Raw genomic sequence first — 16,437 nt, 5'->3', positions numbered from 1 at the left:
TGACAGAGCTCCGGAGTTCCTCTGTGGAGATGGGAGAACCTTCTAGAAGGACAACCATCTCTGCAGCATCCTACCAGTCAGGCCTTTATGGTAGAGTGGCCAGACAGAAGCCACTCCGCAGTAAAAGGGACAACAGCCCGCTTGGGGTTTGCCAAAAGACACCTAAAGACTCTCAGACCATGAGAAACAAGATTCTGATGAAACCAAGATGGAACTCTTTGGCCTGAATGCCAAGCGTCAAGTCTGGAGGAAACCTGACACCATCCCTACGGTGAAGCATGGTGGTGGCAGCATCATACTGTGGGGATGTTTTTCAGCGGCAGGGACTGAGAGACTAGTCAGGATCGAGGGAAAGATGAATGGAACAAAGTACAGAGAGATTCTTGATGAAAACCTGCTCCAGAGCGCTCAGGACCTCAGACTGGGGCAAAGGTTCACCTTCAACAGGACAACAACCCTAAGCACACAGCCAAGACAACGCAGGAGTGGCTTCTGGACAAGTCTCTGAATGTCCTTGACTGGCCCAGCCAGAGCCCGGACTTGAACCCGATCTAACATCTCTGCAGAAACCTGAAAATAGCTGTCCTCATCCAACCTGACAGAGCTTGAGAGGATCTGCAGAGAAGAATGTGAGAAGCTCCACAAATACAGGTGTGCCAAGTTTGTAGCGTCATACCCAAGAAGTCTCAAGGCTTTAATCGCTTCAACAAAGTACTGAGTAAAGGGTCTGAATACTTATGTAAATGTGATATTTAAGTTTTTTATTTGTGATAAATTAGCAAAAATGTCTAAACCTGTTTTTGCTTCGTCCGTAACGGGAATTATGTGTAGATTGATGAGGGGAAAAAAACGATGTAATCAATTTTAGAATAAGGCTGTAACGTAACAAAATGTGTAAAAGTCAAGGGGTCTGAATGTTTTCCTAAGGCTCTGTATAGAGGGGGAGAATCAGTATCCGTTCCATGTTCACTGGGAGTTCCCTTTGGCCTCTTATGCAGACACAGTTCATCAGTTATACTGGCCTCTTATGCAGACACAGTTCATCAGTTATACTGGCCTCTTATGCAGACACAGTTCCTCAGTTATACTGGCCTCTTATGCAGACACAGTTCCTCAGTTATACTGGGAGACTTTATGCTACAGCTGTCTGATCCATTTCAGACAACAGTCCCAGGCAAGCTAATCATGGGCTCCCGAGTGGTGCAGCAGTCTAAGGCAAGCTAATCATGGGCTCCCGAGTGGTGCAGCAGTCCAAGGCACTGCATGTCAGTGATAGAGCCGTCACTACAGACCTGGTTTGATTCCAGGCTGTATCCCAACCGGCCGAGATTGGGAGCCCAATAGGGTGGCGCATAATTGGCCCAACGTCGTCTAGTTTAGGGTTTGGCCGGGGTAGGCCGTCATTGTAAATAAGAATTTGTTCTTAACTGACTTGCCTCGTTAGATAAAGGTTAAGAATTTACCACTTGATAAATAGATGTCGTATTCTATCCATTGATCTGAGCCCTGCTCTGCTCTACCTTTCTCTCTCCATCTCTTCCTCCCTCTCCCTGTCCGATTCTATCTCCTATTTCCTCACATCTCTCTCTCTCTTCCTCCCTCTCCCTGTCCGATTCTATCTTCTATTTCCTCACATCTCTCTCCATCTCTTCCTCCCTCTCCCTGTCTGATTCTATCATCTATTTCCTCACGTCTCTGTCTCCAATCTCACCTCTGTCTCCATATAGGACCAGGTTATATATGGTTTCTACACTCATCTCTGTCTCCATATAGGACCAGGTTATATATGGTTTCTACACTCATCTCTGTCTCCATATAGGACCAGGTTATATATGGTTTATAATCTCATCTCTGTCTCCATATAGGACTAGGTTATATATGGTTTCTACACTCATCTCTGTCTCTATATAGGACCAGGTTATATATGGTTTATAATCTCATCTCTGTCTCCATATAGGACCAGGTTATATATGGTTTCTACACTCATCTCTGTCTCCATATAGGACCAGGTTATATATGGTTTAATCACTCATCTCTGTCTCCATATAGGACCAGGTTATATATGGTTTCTACACTCATCTCTGTCTCCATATAGGACCAGGTTATATATGATTTATAATCTCATCTCTGTCTCCATATAGGACCAGGTTATATATGGTTTAATCACTCATCTCTGTCTCCATATAGGACCAGGTTATATATGGTTTATACACTCATCTCTGTCTCCATATAGGACCAGGTTATATATGGTTTATAATCTCATCTCTGTCTCCATATAGGACCAGGTTATATATGGTTTAATCACTCATCTCTGTCTCCATATAGGACCAGGTTATATATGGTTTATAATCTCATCTCTGTCTCCATATAGGACCAGGTTATACACTGCTCAAAAAAATAAAGGGAACACTTAAACAACACAATGTAACTCCAAGTCAATCACACTTCTGTGAAATCAAACTGTCCACTTAGGAAGCAACACTGATTGACAATAAATTTCACATGCTGTTGTGCAAATGGAATAGACAAAAGGTGGAAATTATAGGCAATTAGCAAGACACCCCCAACAAAGGGGGTGTCTTGCTGGAGGTCATTTTGCAGGGCTCTGGCAGTGCTCCTCCTGCTCAAAGGCGGAGGTAGCGGTCCTGCTGCTGGGTTGTTGCCCTCCTACGGCCTCCTCCACGTCTCCTGATGTACTGGCCTGTCTCCTGGTAGCGCCTCCATGCTCTGGACACTACGCTGACAGACACAGCAAACCTTTTTGCCACAGCTCGCATTGATGTGCCATCCTGGATGAGCTGCACTACCTGAGCCACTTGTGTGGGTTGTAGACTCCGTCTCATGCTACCACTAGAGTGAGAGCACCGCCAGCATTCAAAAGTGACCAAAACATCAGCCAGGAAGCATAGGAACTGAGAAGTGGTCTGTGGTCACCACCTGCAGAATCACTCCTTTATTGGGGGTGTCTTGCTAATTGCCTATTTTTTCTCTCATTCTAATGGGTCAGATTCAGTTCCTTATAATTCAATGTTTTTAATATATCGCTTAGCAACGGATCCTAATTTACACTCTAGTCAAATGTTTTTTCACTTAGTCTACCGTTGACTTCAAATCAAAATCAAATCAAATTGTATTTGTCAAATGCCAACGTAAACAAGTGGTGTAGACTAACAGTGACATGCTGACTTACAGGTCCTTCCCAACGACGCAGAGAGAAAGAAAATAGAGAAATAATAGAAAAGTTAAACACGTAATAATACAAGTAATAATAGATACATAATGAGTAATGATGCATGTCTATACATGTCTAAGGCTGGGATTCAATCTGAAGGCAGGTTAAAGGTACTGCGGCTTTTAAAGGGCATTTTCCGTTTTCGCCGACATATGCAGTGGTTACTGTGAAAGGGAACACTGTCTTTAAAAGCCTCAATAGCCTACCTACAACCAGCGAACGGTTTGAATCCGGCCATAAGTGAAAATCTGACTTTTGGAAGTCTGGTTTTATAGTCCAATCCACCTGTCTCAGTCAGTTACACTTAACAACCACACGGTGGCAGTACTACACATGTTATTGTGTGTTGTGTTAAAGAGTAGACTTCTACAGTGGTTCTCAATCCTCTCGTCTGGGACTCCCAGACGTTTCGACATTTTGTTGCAGCCCTGAACTAGCTCACCTGAATCACCTAGTCAAGGGGGTCGTTCGAGTGGTCAGGGGAAAGCAACCGACCGGACACGAAAGTCGGACAATCATGTGGCTCAGTGCAATAGTGTTGCCATTGTTTATAATAATTGTTCTTTATAATGTTGACTCATATCACATACTCACAAACTGAAAATATATGTGTGTATATTATACAATCAATTGGTGATCAGAAAGAGCCTCAAACATCCCGTTCATTTGTACATGTCTCCTGTATATGTTGTTCCTGCTTCTGTCGCGTCTTCTGTCCCGTTCACCTGGTTCAAACAAAAACAGACGCCTGATTGGTCGACAACAGAGACTCCCACAATGCAGGCGATGGCGGCAGGATAAAGTTGGTGAAGAGCGGTTTAAAAAACCACTGGACTACAGTACCTCTAACAAGAAGCTTTATCGTGGATTCTGACCCCTTTAGTCTGCATTTAGCAGGTACTACAGTTATACACACATTCAGTACACAGCAGGTTGTGTGGCTCGTGCAGGAATCAAACCTCCAACCTTGGTGTTGCTAGAACCATACAGTATCAGAGAAAGAGGGAGAGGAGAGAGAGAGAGAGAGGGCAGGAGAGGAGAGAGAGAGAGAGAGAGAGAGAGAGAGAGAGAGAGAGAGAGAGAGGGCAGGAGAGGAGAGAGAGAGAGAGAGAGAGGGGGCAGGAGAGGTGAGAGAGAGAGGGCAGAAAATGAGAGTGAGAGGGAGAGAGAATGAGAGAGGAGAGAGAGAGAGGGAGAGAGAAAGAGGGAGAGGAGAGAGAGAGGGCAAGAGAGGAGAGAGAGAGAGAGAGAGGGCAGGAGAGGTGAGAGAGAGGGCAGAAAAGGAGAGAGAGAGAGGGAGAGAGAATGAGAGAGAGAGGGAGAGAGAGTCCATGCAGTACTACAATCAACAGAATGATCATAACATGGTTGTGAAGGGACTGCTGACTGTGTCCCAAATGGCACCCTATTCCCTATGGGCCCTCTGGTCAAAAGTAGTGCACTAGATAGGGAATATGGTGCCATTTGGGACAGGCAGTATATTACCATTGACATTGAGTGGAACGACGAGTTTAGTCAGATTTTATAAAAATGAAGGGGGGAGGGGTGATGATGACACCAAACAGGAAGTACAGGCTAGACTCCTGACCATTACTACTTCCTCTAAACGTGACTGCAGTGTGAAGTCAATGGTGAGAGATGGGGTGGCAGAGGGAGTGAAAGAAAGAATGGGAGGAGAGAGAGAGACGGAGAGAGATGAAGAGAGAGAGAGAGAGAGAGAGAGAGAGAGAGAGAGAGAGAGAGAGAGAGAGAGAGAGAGAGAGAGAGAGAGACGAGAGAGAAAGAGAGAGAAAGAAAGAGAGAGAGAGAGAGAGAGAGAGAGAGAGAGAGAGAGAGAGAGAGAGAGAGAGAGAGAGAGAGAGAGAGAGAAAGACGGAGAGAGAGAGAGAGAAAGAGAAAGGGAGAGAAAGGGAGAGAAAGAGAGACAGAGAGAGAGAGAGAAACAGAGAGAGAGGGAGAGAGCGAGAGAAAGGAACAGAGGTGAGTTGGTAGAGAACTGAAAAGGAGAGGGAGAAAGAGGGAGAGGGAGGAAGAGAGAGAGAGAGAGAGAGAGAGAGAGAGAGAGCGAGAGAGAGAGAGAGAGAAGAGAGAGAGAGAGCAACGTAATCGGCCACAGACCACATGCACGCGCACACGCACACAGATATCAGGAAGTAATCTGTTCAGTGCTGACTGTGCAGGGTGCTGTCTTGTATGTAAGCAGAAGAGTGTGTACCGTAAGTCAGCGTGTGTGTCTGCCGACAACAGGTTGCAAGTATGACCCTCTCACTCTGAACCTAAGGATCTCTGACCCCACTGGACAGACACATGGACACACAGCTACACGGACCAACACCATGGGCTCAAGATTAAAGTAAGTCTAACGTCTCTCTATTTTCTCTCAATCTCTCTCCTCTCTCCTCTCTGTTATTGCGGCTTCTATCACTTCCTCTCTCTCGGCTGCACAGGAAGCATGTTTGCACAGTTGCCTGCGGTAACACTGTAGCCGTCGGCATTGTGATGGGACTAGTAGCCGTATTCAAAGAAGAATCAAGGCCTCACTTGTATTCTTCCACTACTTATTCTCTGTTGACCTGAATACGTTCTCCTTCCGCAGTTTGTTGAATACTACTGTCTTTAACGTTGATCATTCACTTCTACTTTTAAAGTTGCTACTTTTCATTGTCAGTTATCTGGTAGTAGAGACAGGATAGAGGCCTCTACATGACACAACCAGACAGTCAGTCCTCAGCCCTGGTCCTTCCTCCTATGTTCCCTGTACATATTACTGGCGAGGTGGGGTGTTCTTGTTGTGATTTTACATTTCAGCAGGCACTCTCATCCAGAACGACTTACAGGAGCAATTAGGGTTAAGTGACTTGCTCAAGGGCACGTCGTCAGATCTTTTCCCTTGTCAGCTCGGAGATTCAAACCAGCGACCTTTCGGTTACGGGCCCAACGCTCTTATCCACCTAGATGTGTTCTGCTCCTGTTCCTACTGTGATGTGTTCTGCTCTTGTTCCTACTGTGATGTGTTCTGATCTTGTTCCTACTGTGATGTGTTCTGATCTTGTTCCTACTGTGATGTGTTCTGCTCTTGTTCCTACTGTGATGTGTTCTGATCTTGTTCCTACTGTGATGTGTTCTGCTCTTGTTCCTACTGTGATGTGTTTTGATCTTGTTCCTACTGTGATGTGTTCTGATCTTGTTCCTACTGTGATGTGTTCTGATCTTGTTCCTACTGTGATGTGTTTTGATCTTGTTCCTACTGTGATGTGTTCTGATCTTGTTCCTACTGTGATGTGTTTTGCTCTTGTTCCTACTGTGATGTGTTCTGATCTTGGTCCTACTGTGATGTGTTCTGATCTTGTTCCTACTGTGATGTGTTTTGATCTTGTTCCTACTGTGATGTGTTCTGATCTTGTTCCTACTGTGATGTGTTCTGATCTTGTTCCTACTGTGATGTGTTCTGCTCTTGTTCCTACTGTGATGTGTTCTGATCTTGTTCCTACTGTGATGTGTTCTGCTGTTGTTCCTACTGTGATGTGTTCTGATCTTGTTCCTACTGTGATGTGTTCTGCTCTTGTTCCTACTGTGATGTGTTCTGATCTTGTTCCTACTGTGATGTGTTCTGATCTTGTTCCTACTGTGATGTGTTCTGCTCTTGTTCCTACTGTGATGTGTTCTGCTCTTGTTCCTACTGTGATGTGTTCTGATCTTGTTCCTACTGTGATGTGTTCTGCTGTTGTTCCTACTGTGATGTGTTCTGATCTTGTTCCTACTGTGATGTGTTCTGATCTTGTTCCTACTGTGATGTGTTCTGCTCTTGTTCCTACTGTGATGTGTTCTGATCTTGTTCCTACTGTGATGTGTTCTGCTCTTGTTCTTACTGTGATGTGTTCTGCTCTTGTTCCTACTGTGATGTGTTCTGATCTTGTTCCTACTGTGATGTGTTCTGATCTTGTTCCTACTGTGATGTGTGCTGCTCTTGTTCCTACTGTGATGTGTTCTGATCTTGTTCCTACTGTGATGTGTTCTGCTCTTGTTCCTACTGTGATGTGTTCTGCTGTTGTTCCTACTGTGGTGTGTTCTGCTCCTACTGTGATGTGTTCTGCTGTTGTTCCTACTGTGATGTGTTCTGATCTTGTTCCTACTGTGATGTGTTCTGCTCTTGTTCCTACTGTGATGTGTTCTGTTCCTACTGTGATGTGTTCTGCTGTTGTTCCTACTGTGATGTGTTCTGCTCCTACTGTGATGTGTTCTGCTGTTGTTCCTACTGTGATGTGTTCTGATCTTGTTCCTACTGTGATGTGTTCTGATCTTGTTCCTACTGTGATGTGTTCTGATCTTGTTCCTACTGTGATGTGTTCTGATCTTGTTCCTACTGTGATGTGTTCTGATCTTGTTCCTACTGTGATGTGTTCTGCTCTTGTTCCTACTGTGATGTGTTCTGCTCTTGTTCCTACTGTGATGTGTTCTGCTCTTGTTCCTACTGTGATGTGTTCTGATCTTGTTCCTACTGTGATGTGTTCTGATCTTGTTCCTACTGTGATGTGTTCTGATCTTGTTCCTACTGTGATGTGTTCTGATCTTGTTCCTACTGTGATGTGTTCTGATCTTGTTCCTACTGTGATGTGTTCTGATCTTGTCCCTACTGTGTTGTGTTCTGCTCTTGTTCCTACTGTGTTGTGTTCTGATCTTGTTCCTACTGTGATGTGTGCTACTGTTGTTCCTACTGTGATGTGTTCTGATCTTGTTCCTACTGTGATGTGTTCTGATCTTGTTCCTACTGTGATGTGTTCTGCTCTTGTTCCTACTGTGATGTGTTCTGCTCTTGTCTCTACTGTGTTGTGTTCTGATCTTGTTCCTACTGTGATGTGTTCTGCTGTTGTTCCTACTGTGATGTGTTCTGATCTTGTTCCTACTGTGATGTGTTCTGCTCTTGTTCCTACTGTGATGTGTTCTGATCTTGTTCCTACTGTGATGTGTTCTGATCTTGTTCCTACTGTGATGTGTTCTGCTCTTGTTCCTACTGTGATGTGTTCTGCTCTTGTTCCTACTGTGATGTGTTCTGATCTTGTTCCTACTGTGATGTGTTCTGCTGTTGTTCCTACTGTGATGTGTTCTGATCTTGTTCCTACTGTGATGTGTTCTGATCTTGTTCCTACTGTGATGTGTTCTGATCTTGTTCCTACTGTGATGTGTTTTGATCTTGTTCCTACTGTGATGTGTTCTGATCTTGTTCCTACTGTGATGTGTTCTGCTCTTGTTCCTACTGTGATGTGTTCTGCTGTTGTTCCTACTGTGATGTGTTCTGCTCCTACTGTGATGTGTTCTGCTGTTGTTCCTACTGTGATGTGTTCTGATCTTGTTCCTACTGTGATGTGTTCTGCTCTTGTTCCTACTGTTATGTGTTCTGTTCCTACTGTGATGTGTTCTGCTGTTGTTCCTACTGTGATGTGTTCTGATCTTGTTCCTACTGTGATGTGTTCTGCTGTTGTTCCTACTGTGATGTGTTCTGATCTTGTTCCTACTGTGATGTGTTCTGATCTTGTTCCTACTGTGATGTGTTCTGATCTTGTTCCTACTGTGATGTGTTCTGATCTTGTTCCTACTGTGATGTGTTCTGATCTTGTTCCTACTGTGATGTGTTCTGCTCTTGTTCCTACTGTGATGTGTTCTGCTCTTGTTCCTACTGTGTTGTGTTCTGATCTTGTTCCTACTGTGATGTGTTTTGATCTTGTTCCTACTGTGATGTGTTTTGATCTTGTTCCTACTGTGATGTGTTCTGATCTTGTTCCTACTGTGATGTGTTCTGCTCTTGTTCCTACTGTGATGTGTTCTGATCTTGTTCCTACTGTGATGTGTTCTGATCTTGTTCCTACTGTGATGTGTTCTGCTGTTGTTCCTACTGTGATGTGTTCTGATCTTGTTCCTACTGTGATGTGTTCTGATCTTGGTCCTACTGTGATGTGTTCTGCTCTTGTTCCTACTGTGATGTGTTCTGCTCTTGTTCCTACTGTGATGTGTGCTGCTATTGTTCCTACTGTGATGTGTTCTGATCTTGTTCCAACTGTGATGTGTTTTGATGTACTTCTTTGTGTCATTTCGGCAAGTAAATGGTCCTTTAGTCAAATGACTGTAAAGGAGGATCTAGTGCAATCCTCTCCATCTCCCTCTCATCCAGTGGCTTTATGAAAGAACAATACATACTGGACTGTATATGAGAGAGAGCGAGGGGGAGAGAGCGAGGGGGAGAGAGCGAGGGGGAGAGAGAGAGAGAGAGAGAGAGAGAGAGAGAGAGAGAGAGAGAGAGAGAGAGAGAGAGAGAGAGAGAGAGAGAGAGAGAGAGAGAGAGAAACTGTGAAGGAATCCTGGTCCTGTATTCATAAAGCATCTCATAATAGGAGTGCTGATCTGGGATCAGGCACCCCCTCTTATTCATTATGACCTCAAAGGCAAAAAGTAATTGTAGAGCAGACCTTCAGGCTAAGACGATTATGAGGTCATATAAAGTAATGTGCCAGTATTCTAGAACCATATGGCTGTAAACAGTATATCCTTTAACACAGTGATTCCCCAACCTCTCCTCCATTATCACAGTGATTCCCCAACCTCCCCTCCTTTATCACAGTGATTCCCCAACCTCTCTTCAATTATCACAGTGATTCCCCAATCTTTCCTCTAGTATCACAGTGATTCCCCCAACCTCTCCTCCATTATCACAGTGATTCCCCAACCTCCCCTCCATTATCACAGTGATTCCCCAACCTCCCCTCCTTTATCACAGTGATTCCCCCAACCTCTCCTCCTTTATCACAGTGATTCCCCAACCTCCCCTTCATTATCACAGTGATTCCCCCAACCTCTCCTCCATTATCACAGTGATCCCCAACCTCTCCTCCTTTATCACAGTGATTCCCCCAACCTCCCCTCCATTATGACAGTGATTCCCCAACCTCTCCTCCATTATCACAGTGATGCCCCCAACCTCTCCTCCATTAACACAGTGATTCCCCAACCTCTCCTCCATTATCACAGTGATTCCCCAACCTCTCCTCCTTTATCACAGTGATTCCCCCAACCTCTCCTCCATTATCACAGTGATTCCCCAAACCTCTCCTCCATTATCACAGTGATTCCCCAACCTCTCCTCCATTATCACAGTGATTCCCCAACCTCTCCTCTAGTTTCACAGTGATTCCCCAACCTCTCCTCCATTATCACAGTGATTCCCCAACCTCTCCTCCATTATCACAGTGATTCCCCAACTTCTCCTCCATTAACACAGTGATTCCCCAACCTCTCCTCTAGTTTCACAGTGATTCCCCCAACCTCTCCTCCATTATCACAGTGATTCCCCAACCTCTCCTCCTTTATCACAGTGATTCCCCAACCTCTACTCCTCTATCACAGTGATTCCCCAAACTCTACTCTAGTATCACAGTGATTCCCCAAACTCTACTCTAGTATCACAGTGATTCCCCAAACTCTACTCTAGTATCACAGTGATTCCCCAAACTCTACTCTAGTATCACAGTGATTCCCCAAACTCTACTCTAGTATCACAGTGATTCCCCAAACTCTACTCTAGTATCACAGTGACTCCCCAAACTCTACTCTAGTATCACAGTGATTCCCCCAACCTCTCCTCTAGTATCACAGTGATTCCCCCAACCTCTCCTCCTTTATCACAGTGATTCCCCAACCTCTCCTCCATTAACACAGTGATTCCCCAACCTCCCCTCCATTATCACAGTGATTCCCCAACCTCCCCTCCATTATCACAGTGATTCCCCCAACCTCTCCTCCATTATCACAGTGATTCCCCCAAACTCTCCTCCATTATCACAATGATTCCCCCAACCTCTCCTCTATCACAGTGATTCCCCCAACCTCTCCTCCATTAGCACAGTGATTCCCCCAAACTCTCCTCCATTATCACAATGATTCCCCCAACCTCTCCTCTATCACAGTGATTTCCTCAACCTCTCCTCTAGTACCACAGTGATTCCCCCAACCTCTCCTCTGGTATCACAGTGATTCCCCCAACCTCTCCTCCATTATCACAGTGATTCCCCCAACCTCCTCTCCATTATCACAGTGATTCCCCAACCTCCCCTCCATTATCACAGTGATTCCCCAACCTCCCCTCCATTATCACAGTGATTCCCCAACCTCTCCTCCTTTATCACAGTGATTCCCCCAACCTCTCCTCCATTATCACAGTGATTCCCCCAAACTCTCCTCCATTATCACAATGATTCCCCCAACCTCTCCTCTATCACAGTTATTCCCCCAACCTCTCCTCCATTAGCACAGTGATTCCCCCAAACTCTCCTCCATTATCACAATGATTCCCCCAACCTCTCCTCTATCACAGTGATTTCCTCAACCTCTCCTCTAGTACCACAGTGATTCCCCCAACCCCTCCTCCATTATCACAGTGATTCCCTCAACCTCTCCTATAGTATCTCATTGATTCCCCCAACCTCTCCTCTGGTATCACAGTTATTCCCCCAACCTCTCCTCTAGTATCACAGTGATTCCCCCAACCCCTCCTCCATTATCACAGTGATTCCCTCAACCTCTCCTATAGTATCTCATTGATTCCCCCAACCCCTCCTCCATTATCACAGTGATTCCCTCAACCTCTCCTATAGTATCTCATTGATTCCCCCAACCTCTCCTCTATCACAGTGATTCCCCCAACCCCTCCTCCATTATCACAGTGATTCCCTCAACCTCTCCTATAGTATCTCATTGATTCCCCCAACCTCTCCTCTGGTATCACAGTTATTCCCCCAACCCCTCCTCCATTATCACAGTGATTCCCTCAACCTCTCCTATAGTATCTCATTGATTCCCCCAACCTCTCCTCTGGTATCACAGTTATTCCCCCAACCCCTCCTCCATTATCACAGTGATTCCCTCAACCTCTCCTATAGTATCTCATTGATTCCCCAACCTCTCCTCTAGTATAACAGTGATTCCCCCAACCTCTCCTCCTCTATCACAGTAATTCCCCAACCTCTCCTCCATTATCACAGTGATTCCCCAACCTCTCCTCCAGTATCTCAGTGAGTCCCCCAACCTCTCCTCCTCTATCACAGTAATTCCCCAATCTCTCCTCCATTATCACAGTGATTCCCCAACCTCTCCTCCATTATCACAGTGATTCCCCAACCTCTCCTCTAGTTTCTAAGTGATTCCCCCAACCTCTCCTCCATTATCACAGTGATTCCCCAACCTCTCCTCCATTATCACAGTGATTCCCCAACCTCTCCTCCATTATCACAGTGATTCCCCAACCTCTCCTCTAGTTTCTAAGTGATTCCCCCAATCTCTCCTCCATTATCACAGTGAGTCCCCCAACCTCCCCTCCTCTATCACAGTAATTCCCCAACCTCTCCTCCATTATCACAGTGATTCCCCAACCTCTCCTCCTTTATCACAGCGATTCCCCAACCTCTCCTCTAGTATCACAGTGATTCCCCCAACCTCTCCTCCATTATCACAGTGATTCCCCAACCTCTCCTCCTTTATCACAGTGATTCCCCAACCTCTCCTCTAGTATCACAGTGATTCCCCAACCTCTCCTCTAGTATCACAGTGATTCCCCAACCTCTCCTATAGTATCACAGTGATTCCCCAACCTCTCCTCTAGTATCACAGTGATTCCCCAACCTCTCCTCCGTTTTCACAGTGATTCCCCCAAACTCTCCTCCATTATAACAATGATTCCCCCAACCTCTCCTCTATCACAGTGATTCCCCCAACCTCTCCTCCATTAGCACAGTGATTCCCCCAAACTCTCCTCCATTATCACAATGATTCCCCCAACCTCTCCTCAAATACCACAGTGATTCCCCCAACCTCTCCTCTGGTATCACAGTGATTCCCCCAACCTCTCCTCTATCACAGTGATTCCCCCAACCCCTCCTCCATTTTCACAGTGATTCCCTCAACCTCTCCTATAGTATCTCAGTGATTCCCCCAACCTCTCCTCTGGTATCACAGTGATTCCCCCAACCTCTCCTGTAGTATAACAGTGATTCCCCCAACCTCTCTTCCTCTATCACAGTGATTCCCCCAACCTCTCCTCCTCTATCACAGTGATTCCCCAACCCCTCCTCTAGTATCACAGTGATTCCCCAACCTCTCCTCTAGTATCACAGTGATTCCCCCAACCTCTCATCCATTATCACAGTGATTCCCCAACCTCTCCTATAGTATCACAGTGATTCCCTCAAACTCTCCTATAGTATCACAGTGATTCCCCCAACCTCTCCTCCTCTATCTCAGTGATTCCCCCAACCTCTTCTCCTCTATCACAGTGATTCCCCAACCTCTCCTATAGTATCACAGTGATTCCCTCAAACTCTCCTATAGTATCACAGTGATTCCCCCAACCTCTCCTCCTCTATCACAGTGATTCCCCCAACCCCTCCTCCATTATCACAGTGATTCCCTCAACCTCTCCTCTAGTATCACAGTGATTCCCCCAACCCCTCTTCTAGTATCACAGTGATTCCCCCAACCTCTCCTCCTCTATCTCAGTGAATCCCCCAACCTCTTCTCCTCTATCACAGTGATTCCCCAACCTCTCCTATAGTATCACAGTGATTCCCTCAAACTCTCCTATAGTATCACAGTGATTCCCCCAACCTCTCCTCCTCTATCTCAGTGATTCCCCCAACCTCTTCTCCTCTATCACAGTGATTCCCCCAACCCCTCCTCCATTATCACAGTGATTCCCTCAACCTCTCCTCTAGTATCACAGTGATTCCCCCAACCCCTCTTCTAGTATCACAGTGATTCCCCCAACCTCTCCTCCTCTATCTCAGTGATTCCCCCAACCTCTTCTCCTCTATCACAGTGATTCCCCCAACCCCTCCTCCATTATCACAGTGATTCCCTCAACTTCTCCTCTAGTATCACAGTGATTCCCCAACCTCTCCTCTAGTATCACAGTGATTCCCTCCACCTCTCCTATATTATCACAGTGATTCCCTCAACCTCTCCTATAGTATCACAGTGATTCCCCCAACCTCTCCTATAGTATCACAGTGATTCCCCCAACCTCTCCTCCATTATCACAGTGATTCCCCCAACCTCTCTTCCATTATCACAGTGATTCCCCAACCTCTCCTCCTCTATCATAGTGATTCCCCCAACCTCTCCTCTATCACAGTGATTCCCCCATCCTCTCCTCCATTATCGCAGGGATTCCCCCAACCTCTCCTCCATTATCGCAGGGATTCTCCCAACCTCTCCTCCAGTCTCCCAAGCCAGTCCAGTTCCTTGATGTATTCCATAACTACAACTGATCAAGCCCCTCATTAGTTAAATAAGCTGTGTTAGTTGTGGAGTACTGGAGGAGAATTACTGGAGGGGAGGTACTGGAGGAGAGGTACTGGAGGAGAGATACTGGAGGAGAGGTACTGGAGGAGAGGTACTGGAGGAGAAGTACTGGAGGAGAGGTACTGGAGGAGAGGTACTGGAGGAGTGGTACTGGAGGAGAGGTACTGGAGGAGAGGTACTGGAGGAAAGGTACTGGAGGAGAGGTACTGGAGGAGAGGTACTGGAGGAGAGGTACTGGAGGAGAGGTACTGGAGGAGAGGTACTGGAGGAAAGGTACTGGGGGAGAGGTACTGGAGGAGAAGTACTGGAGGAGAGGTACTGGAGGAGAGGTACTGGAGGAGTGGTACTGGAGGAGAGGTACTGGAGGAGAGGTACTGGAGGAGAGGTACTGGAGGAGAGGTACTGGAGGAGAAGTACTGGAGGAGAGGTACTGGAGGAGAGGTACTGGAGGAGAGGTACTGGAGGAGAGGTACTGGAGGAGAAGTACTGGAGGAGAGGTACCGGAGGAGTGGTACTGGAGGAGTGGTACTGGAGGAGAGGTACTGGAGGAGAGGTATTGGAGGAGAGGTACTGGAGGAGAGGTACTGGAGGAGAGGTACTGGAGGAGAGGTACTGGAGGAGAGGCACTGGAGGAGAGGTACTGGAGGAGAGGTACTGGAGGAGTGGTTTGGGAAACACTACTCTGTCACTACTGTTCATGTCATGGTGTTGTTGTGTGTTTCTTCAGAGAAAACCCTGACAGAACCTTCTACTGGTTCTTTGAAGCATCTTGTCCAATCGCAAGAGACAAAGGTGAGTTTTTAGACACACACACAGACACGTATGTATAAACAGGCACACACACACACACACGCACACACACACACACACACACACACACACACACACACACACACACACACACACACACACACACACACACACACACACACACACACACACACACACACACACACACACACACACACACACACACACACACACATATAGTTGAAGTCGGAAGTTTTCATACACCTTAGCCAAATACATTTAAACTCAGTTTTTCACAATTCCTGACATTTAATCCTAGTAAAAAAATCCCTGTTTTCGGTCAGTTAGGATCACCACTTTATTTTAAGAATGTGAAATGTCAGAATAATAGTAGAGAGAATACATTATTTCAGCTTTAATTTTTTTCATCACATTCCCAGTGGGTCAGAAGTTTACATACACTCAATTAGTATTTGGTAGCATTGCCTTAAAATTGTTTAACTTGTGTCAAAAATGTTGGGTAGCCTTCCACAAGCTTCCCACAATAAGTTGGGTGAATTTTGGCCCATTCCTCCTGACAGAGCTGGTGTAACTGAGTCAGGTTTGTAGGCCTACTTGCTCGCACACGCTTTTGCAGTTCTGCCCACAAATCTTCTATAGGATTGAGGTCAGGGCTTTGTGATGGCCACTCCAATACCTTGACTTTGTTGACCTTCAGCCATTTTGCCACAACTTTGGAAGTACATTTAACATTTAAGTCATTTAGCAGACGCTCTTATCCAGAGCGACTTACAAATTGGAAAGTTCATACATATTCATCCTGGTCCCCCCGTGGGAATTGAACCCACAACCCTGGCGTTGCAAGCGCCATGCTCTACCAACTGAGCCACACGGGACTTATGCTTGGGGTCATTGTTCATTTGGAGACCCATTTGCGACCAAGCTTTAACTTCCTGAAATAAGTCTTGAGATGTTGCTTCAATATATCCATATCATTTTCCTTCCTCATGATGCCATCTATTTTGTGAAGTGCACCAGTCCCTCCTGCAGCAAAGCACCCCCACTACATGGTGCTGCCACCCTCGTGCTTCACGGTTGGGATGGTGTTCTTC

General features: G+C 46.0%; 1 protein-coding gene across 2 annotated transcripts in view; it reads left to right on the top strand.

The window, feature by feature from the left end:
- The first annotated feature begins 5,174 nt into the window (after positions 1–5,174).
- LOC139568248 (DENN domain-containing protein 1B-like) overlaps positions 5,175–16,437 on the top strand; it is a 37,631-nt gene continuing 26,368 nt past the window's right edge. Inside the window, exons 1-2 of one of the 2 annotated variants that reach the window (XM_071390001.1) lie at positions 5,175–5,585; positions 15,303–15,367. In XM_071390001.1, coding sequence (XP_071246102.1) covers positions 5,569–5,585; positions 15,303–15,367 — 82 coding nt within the window. In that variant the 5' untranslated portion in view covers positions 5,175–5,568. The remainder of the gene's footprint in view (positions 5,586–15,302; positions 15,368–16,437) is intronic. The other variant, XM_071390002.1, reaches the window with a different exon arrangement.

This window comes from Salvelinus alpinus, chromosome 2, assembly GCF_045679555.1.
Source record: "Salvelinus alpinus chromosome 2, SLU_Salpinus.1, whole genome shotgun sequence".
NCBI classification, from domain to species: domain Eukaryota; kingdom Metazoa; phylum Chordata; class Actinopteri; order Salmoniformes; family Salmonidae; genus Salvelinus; species Salvelinus alpinus.
Note: the sequence above shows the minus strand (reverse complement) of the source record. Positions and strands in the feature narration are given on the sequence as shown.